Below are 7,511 nucleotides of genomic sequence, written 5' to 3'. Positions count from 1 at the left end.
CTGATCTGTTTCATGTTGCTGCTGATCTGTTTCATGTTGCTGCTGATGTTTCATGTTGCTGCTGATCTGTTTCATGTTGCTGCTGATCTGTTTTAATGTTGATGTGTTCATGCGTGCACATCTGCTCACAGACTCATGTTCATGTTTGTGCTGATGTTCAATGTTTTATGTTATGAGTGCTTAGTGTATATTTAGTTGATGTTTTTCTTAGTTCATATCTTAGATGTTATCACTGTTTTTCTTATACATTTTATTGTTGGATGTAACTGGGACCCTGTGGACATAATTTCGCTCCACCACATGTACCACATGAGGTGCGAATGACAATAAAGAAACTCAGACTCTGACTCTAAAAGGATGAACGTTTGTCATTAATCCAAATTAAAATGGCTTCCACAGCTAATTAACAACTCAGAACCATCTGTAGCTCAGTCAGTTTGACAGTAATTGATGTTGTGGGTGATCTGGCAACAACTGCTGCTGGAGACTAAAGTTACCTTAAGGTTTATACAAAGCTAATAAAAGTACATTAATGTAAAACTCTGGCACGAGGCAGTGGCTCATATACATTTCTTCAAAAAGCTAGGTCTTTAATTTAATAATCTCATATTATTTTATTGTTGAAACTTAACTAATTTCTCTTTAAAATCCTATAGTTTCCTAAAATTGAGTGAGTGGCTGCAGCTTCCAGCAGGAACCTTCCAAACACTTGAATTAAAACTCTACACACTGCCATTTATCTACATGTTTATCACTGCCGAATTTGAGGACATTTAACATAATTAGTAAATTTAGCATGACAAAGATAAAACTTTATATTTATGCGTTTTGTGGCGCTGTCAAAGTGAAGTTACACGATAACTGAACCAAGTTTGGCGCTGCCGAACTTCTCGGCTCTGTCTGCGGTTACGACCAGATCAGGCTTCACGTAGTTTGACGTAACAATACAAGAGTTGGATTTTTATATAAAAACAAAGTTGTTCGTTTGGTTTAATTTCACTGATGAACGTTTCAGCGCTCCTGAACACCAATGGCCGCCTCCCACACTTCGTGCCTCCATACCTGCAAACGCCGCCTCGGCCTCGTTCGGCAGCGACTCGGCTCCCATGTCGATGTTTCCCGGTTCTGCCATCACAGCCATGCGCGTGACTTCGGCCTCCGACTCGGTATCCGAGCCCACTTCGTCCACCGGCGTCCCGTCGATGGGCGGTTCGTCCAGCCCGAGCGCTTTCGTCGCCGAGTCCGCCTCGTCCATGATTCCGAAGAACGAGAGGAGCCGAACGGGACCGAGCGGCCGCGGAACGGAGCGACCCCGAACCGAACCGAACCCAAGATCAGCGCGAGGTCGGAACCAGGCGGCGGAAATCGGTTCAACCAGAACTTTCACCGTAAAATTAAGGGACACGTGAAAGAAAGAAACCAGTTCACCCCAAAGGCGCAATGGCCGCTCTTTGTTTACTTTAACCTCATGTCCCTCGCGACACGCCGGAAAAAACCGGAAATACACGAGTTGAGCCGAAACGACACGACGGCCACTACGAACGTCCTGCTTTTTAAAACGTTCCCACTTGGGTTTTTAGTCGGAGCACATTTAACAGTAACCGTCACTTTCTGCACGTTCTATTAAAATTAAAACAGGAATGGAACATTTAGAGTTAAATGTTGTATCTGTATTTATGTCCTTAATGCAGACATGTTCCTTTGAGTTTTCTACACCGCCTCATCATCCAGCTGTTTTTTCGCTACTTTGTCCTTTTGGTTGCCATTTCATTTTAGTTTGTAAAAAAATCTGGATGCCTCTTTTATGATTGTCTCGGCAATAAACGATTGTATTGTCAGCATAGAGGATGTGTCAGGAATGGTTTGATCTACATTATTTATATAAGTTATAAAAAGAGTGCGTCCTAAAACTGAGCCTTGTGGCACACCATTTGTGGCTGTGACCGTTAAATAACTAAAAAAAGTACCATTGTGATGGGATTAACCTGTCTAAATAAAGGTTGAATTGTGTCGAACACATTGCCTCCGATCTGATAGAAAAGTAAGGAACAGTGTGATGCATGCTCAACCAACACTGAGAAACCAATACCTGAGATGAGGTGATGTGATGTCCAGTATCGAAAGCTTTAGACAGGTCTAAGTGCAGCACAGTACTGTAATCCATCCTGCTTCATCATTAAAAGGGTTAGTGAAGCAGTCGTGCTGTGTTCCTGAAGACAGATCGGTGGGAAGAAAAATGTCAAAAGAATCAAAACATGTTGATCTGAATATGGACTTCCATTCATTTCTGTAGAACAACTCTGACCTTTATCCCAAATTAAACAACACGTTTTTCATCTTTTAGTCTGCATTCGACATCGTCCAGTTAGATTTGTTCCGTCTCAAACTTGTGCTAAAAGATGATAAAACCAAAGGGATGCTGTTTTCAAACAGGAAGTCGGTCCCAGCGGTTCTTCTGCCTCATTCATCCAACCTTTATTTCTACAGGTTAATCCCACTGAGCCTCAGGGACTCGTTTACAAGACACCTGACTTTTTAACCACGTGCAGACAACAATCATAAAGAAAGCAAATAAATAGAGAAGAACAAATGAAATGGTAATAAAACAAAGTTAGATAAGAAGGCGATGTAGAAAACTGAAAACAGGAACATGTCTGCGTTGGTTCTTCCAGGAACTTACCAGATGTTTGAAGTCACTTAGAGAGGTCAAAGGTCGAGAGCTTCAGATCTTTTCACAAGATGTTCCAGGAACCAGGAGCGGAGGAGGTCCTTTAGTTTGTCTGCATGTTGTTAGTCTTCTACATCACCTTATAATGTAGCTTGTTTCATTTTTACATCATTTCTTCCATTTACTTTTCAGTTTAGATGTTTTATGATTGTTGCCTGTAGCTCCTCTGTGTTCTTTGTTTAAAACAGGCCTCTCCTGTAAAGGAGTCCTTCAGGCTCACTCTAGAAATAAAGCTTGAATTTAAAAAGTGTGCCAATCTAAACTCGGGTCACTCCAAAGCCCTAAATCGAACCCAACATCCACGTCTCACCCCGTCAGGAGTGGACTTTGGTCTCAGACCGGCCCCGCCAAGTCTTCACAAATCTGGTCCGCAGTTTTCAGACATCAGTGTTAAAACGGTTTCATACCGAAATTTTAAAGGCAAAGCAACAAATTAAATTTGAAATGGTTTTATTTTGCCATTCATTATAATTTGGTTAAGAAATTAAAGTAGTGATGCGAGTCATGATTTTTAAAAATAAATATATGCGTTCTTTTATTAATATACAACAAAACCAAAGCATTGTCAGCAAATACAACTCCCACAATAACGTCAATATACGAGCGTCTCTGCAGGAAACCTTTTCAGTTGACTGGATCACCATCAGGTTTTCATGCATCATGCCTGATCAGCACAAAACACTCAAAAATATTGATTATAGAAAACTAATTAATGATAGATCTGTCATTCAATGTCAGAAACAAGCCTGCACATGAACAGAAACACTTGTACACAAAAAGTAAATGAAATAAACGAGGTTCCCTCCACGTTGATAAATCTGCTGCCACCAAAGATCAGCTGCTTCCACATGTCGACTTCCTGTCTTTATTGAGTTCATCGTTGGGATGCTGTGAGGTCAGGAGCCGAGACATCTTTTCCAATGGGACACATTTACAGGGACATTTGTTCTTGGATGCCACTTGGGCTCCGCCTACTCTCTGCCCAAATTTGGATTTCCTGGCTGCAGGAAGGGGTGTGCAACTCCGTTACCGAAAGGAGCCAAAACATAAAAACTTTGTCCGAGCCACTTTCAGCTGATCCCTCATCGAGTCAGATACCTGCAGTTTGATGTTTGCTGCAGTTCATGAAGAAGAGTTTGATCTTCTCCATGTTCTGCTGCTCTGTCCTCATCAGAACCAGTGACAGAATGATCCAGACTTCTTTCTGGCTCCAAAGTTAGCCAGCTGCCAAGACAAGTTTGGACTAAATGATGTATCAGGATTTTAAAGACAAAATGAGAGGAGGTGCAGTATTTTACATTTAAATGATCATCTTGAGGATCAGACTCGACCCGTGGGTCTTGAGTGTATAAACGTGTTGATTCTTTTACACCCCCCCCCCCCCTCAAACAGTCCAGGAACCTTTGGGAAATGGATTTCACCAGTGAGCTGTACAGCAGCTCACCTAAATACTTTCCTTCAACGTCCACTTTGGTGCTGAGTGAAAAGCTGAGATTATTTAATCCTATGTACAGTGTTCCAGTCTACAGCCTGAGCTCCCCACCCGGGTCAGCGCTGGATCCTGGAGACCAGGTAATAGAGAAGGAAGAAGACGAGGACCAGCCCCAAGGAGACGTAGCAGAGGAGGCGGCGGTTGTCTCTGCCAGATCGAACCATGGTGGAGAAACGCTTCACGCTGCCGCTCAGCAAGCCCGTGGCGCTCAGGAAGTTGGAGTCCTGACAGAGACAAAGGGACGGTCCAGTTAGGCGAGGTTCTGTCTATTAACAGTACTTATCATCAGGTATAGAACGCAGAGAAAAAGGTAAAAACCTTTGTCCAGGCTGGGCTAAACATCTTTATGCACTTATGTTTTAACTAGAAACAGGACTGGAAGCTGGAAGTTGAGGCCACAGAGGACAAGCACCCCCTGTAGGACGGATGAAGTCCAACCCCTCCATGTAAACCAATGGAACATTTTCAAAAAGAAAAGGAGCGCAGGTCATTTAGTTCAGGTGAAGATCGTTGATTGACGTCGTTCTCACCAGCACCGTTACACTAACGGACTCATGTTGAGAGGGTGTGTAGGTGGGACTTGTGTATTGAGGGTACAGCCCTCTGTCCCTAGCCTCCGGTCCCAAAAAACACCACATGGAGCCCCCCCACCAACCAAAACATACAAATCTGGCATTCGTAAATGAATGAAGAAAAGGAGGGATGAGTGCAAGTGCTTGAACAAATGATCAGCAGGTGGTGAAGACACAGGAAGGCCTCACCATGCCGTCCAAGTAGTCGTTCTGGTCGTCGACCTCTCGGTCAATCTCATAGGCCAGCTGTCAGAAACACAAGTGCAAACATTTCATTACAAACTGATACCGTTAAAGTTGGGCTGGTCTCGAAACGTGACGCAAAGTTTCATCTAAAGAACACCTTCACCCTCCGCCTGCCAGCCCCGACCTTTGACTAATATCACCGAGAAGAAACGCAGCTCAGCCGTGGGTCAAACCTTGTAAAAGTCCTTCGTGATCTCAAACATGCTTTGAGAACGACTCTCAGCTACTACCACACTTTCATTCATTCAACCTTTGTTTCTACAGGTTAGTCCCATTGAGCCACGAGGACTCATTCACAAAGGAGACCTGATTTAAACAGAGTGATGACAACAGTGAACAACAACAGTAGACATTTACAAATGATTCATACAAGTTAGTTTTTTCAGGAACCAGCCGATTCCAAACAACAGGAAACCTGTTATCATAAATACGATCGTTTACGTCTTCGGCGTCCTCCTGACATTCTCAACGGGGCATGAGGGCTCTCCAGGACCCTGTCGCGTTGCTGGAAAGATTTTGGTTGATTGTGTTGAAAGTCCAGCTGAGCAGATCCACAACAGTAACATATTTTCCAGCGGACCTAGAAGTTGCATCCGTTCATATTTGTCTAATAAAGTGGAAAAATCCATAAATATGTGGCTTCGCCGTGTACGGCGCATCTGTTATGCGTCACCGCTGACGTGTCACGTTTGTTACACGGCAGCGGTGACAATGTGGACTGGTGTGTCAAAAATGGGTGGGCTGCCTGCCAAATGGCAGCAGTGGGAGCGTGCACGGGAGGACTTTAACAAGAACTGAACAAGTTTAACGCTTAAAAACAATTATTTGTTTGCTCGAAATGATATTAAATGTGTGTCTCGGTCTAACATTTGCTTAATAAATGCACTTTAACGGTCAAATCAGCTGCTTTTCACCGGAGCGGTGCAGCTGGTTTGACGTTCGGTCCAAGCAGCGAGCAGAATCAAGGTGGGGGTTCTGTGGTAAATGGACTGCACCTATACAGCTCCTTTCCATCTTATTTCAAGATACTCAAAGCTCTTTACAACAATCTGTGCCCTCCCATTCATACAGCTCTATACTAGATCTCTATGAAGATAATTGAACAAATCACTCTAAAGAGACTGATCAGAGCTTCATCACATTCAGACACTGATGGGACACACATCAGAGACGATGAGGGGTTCAGTGTGTTGCCCAGGGACACTTCAGCATGTGACTGCTGGTGGAGTCGAACCCTCAACTCTCCCATTGGAGGATGACTGTTCTAACCACTCAGACACAGTTGTTCTACAAAAAGTCGATTGTGTCATTAATAGCTGGTGAAGATTCTCAGTCATCCAGGACGTGGTAAATTCAAAAAAGTTCAAGAAAAAAACAATAAAGTATAATAAATAAAGTCCAGTTGTTTTTGTCTTGAACTTTTTAGAATTTGTCATTATAGCCACGTTTACCTATTACATGACACAACATAATGCCATACAGCTACTACTACTCTGCTGCCATCAAGTGGCTGAAAGTGGTACTGCTCAACTATTTTTCAGTCAGAATGAATAAAAACGATCATATCTCGGCCAAAAAATAGTTTATAAATATGGGAACGAATCCATTAATATGTCGCTTCGGCCTATAAGTCGCACGGCATGTAAATTATGCAAAAAAGTCTGACTTATAGGTCGGATAATACGGTAGTTTTATTTTGTGAAGATGTGTAAAATATGAGCTCCGATACAGAGACAGAGAGCAAAATAAGCAGGAGGCGGTCAGGAGAGGGAAGAGAAAGCATCCGCCTCGTACGAGTGAGAAAAAAAAATGTATGCAAGTTTCAGCTTTTTCTGCTATTTCGCTGGTTTATGCTAATTTAAGCTTTTTCAGCTAATTCCACATTTTTTGCAATAATTTCAAATTTTCAAGGATTCAAGTTTTGTATTTGTCATTCAACCACATTTTCAGCCTAATTCAGCAAAAATGTGCTCTCTCCACTTCCTTCTAGTAACTTAAGCTTCTTTCTGCTTTTTAAGTTACTTTTCAGCTGTTTTTCTTTGCTAATTTCAGCTTTTCTTTTACCTAACTTCCTAATTTTTGTGCTAATTTCTGTTTATTTAAACTTAATTCAGCTATTATGCTCTTTCTGCTGTCTTCTGCTCATTTAGGCTTGCTCTTCCATTTCAGCTACATTTGTGCATGTTTTAGCTAATTTCAGCTGTTTTTCAGCAAGTTGTTCTGCAATAAGCCTTCACGCTGTTTTCGCAGGAAATGCGATTTCTCTAGTTTAAGCTGGTTGCCACAATTAATCAACACTAGCCACAGAAATATGACCATAAGCTAAATTATTGAGCACACATTGGGACATAGCTTTATTTAATTTGACAGCTGATCTGTCTCACCATACTCCATGAGACGGAACTGATCTGTCTCACCATACTCCGTGAGATGGAGCTGATCTGTCTCACCATACTCCGTGAGATGGAGCTGA

At 42.4% G+C, this 7,511-nt stretch overlaps 2 protein-coding genes across 2 annotated transcripts in view; both read right to left on the bottom strand.

Annotated features, from left to right (window-relative positions):
- Positions 1-1,255, bottom strand: part of deaf1 (DEAF1 transcription factor) — a 16,099-nt gene extending 14,844 nt beyond the window's left edge. The window contains exon 1 of the mRNA XM_037682504.1: positions 1,063-1,255. Within this exon, the coding sequence (XP_037538432.1) occupies positions 1,063-1,255 (193 nt within the window). The remainder of the gene's footprint in view (positions 1-1,062) is intronic.
- A 2,850-nt stretch (positions 1,256-4,105) lies between these two features.
- The window catches only part of bet1l (Bet1 golgi vesicular membrane trafficking protein-like), a 7,336-nt gene continuing 3,930 nt past the window's right edge, over positions 4,106-7,511 (bottom strand). Inside the window, exons 3-4 of the mRNA XM_037682502.1 lie at positions 4,982-5,038; positions 4,106-4,444 (exon numbers count right to left, since the gene is read on the bottom strand). Coding sequence (XP_037538430.1) covers positions 4,277-4,444; positions 4,982-5,038 — 225 coding nt within the window. The 3' untranslated portion in view covers positions 4,106-4,276. The remainder of the gene's footprint in view (positions 4,445-4,981; positions 5,039-7,511) is intronic.

This window comes from Nematolebias whitei, chromosome 10, assembly GCF_014905685.2.
Source record: "Nematolebias whitei isolate Nwh7 chromosome 10, NemWhi1, whole genome shotgun sequence".
In the NCBI taxonomy this organism is placed as follows: domain Eukaryota; kingdom Metazoa; phylum Chordata; class Actinopteri; order Cyprinodontiformes; family Rivulidae; genus Nematolebias; species Nematolebias whitei.
This window is presented reverse-complemented; position numbering and strand designations above follow the sequence as displayed.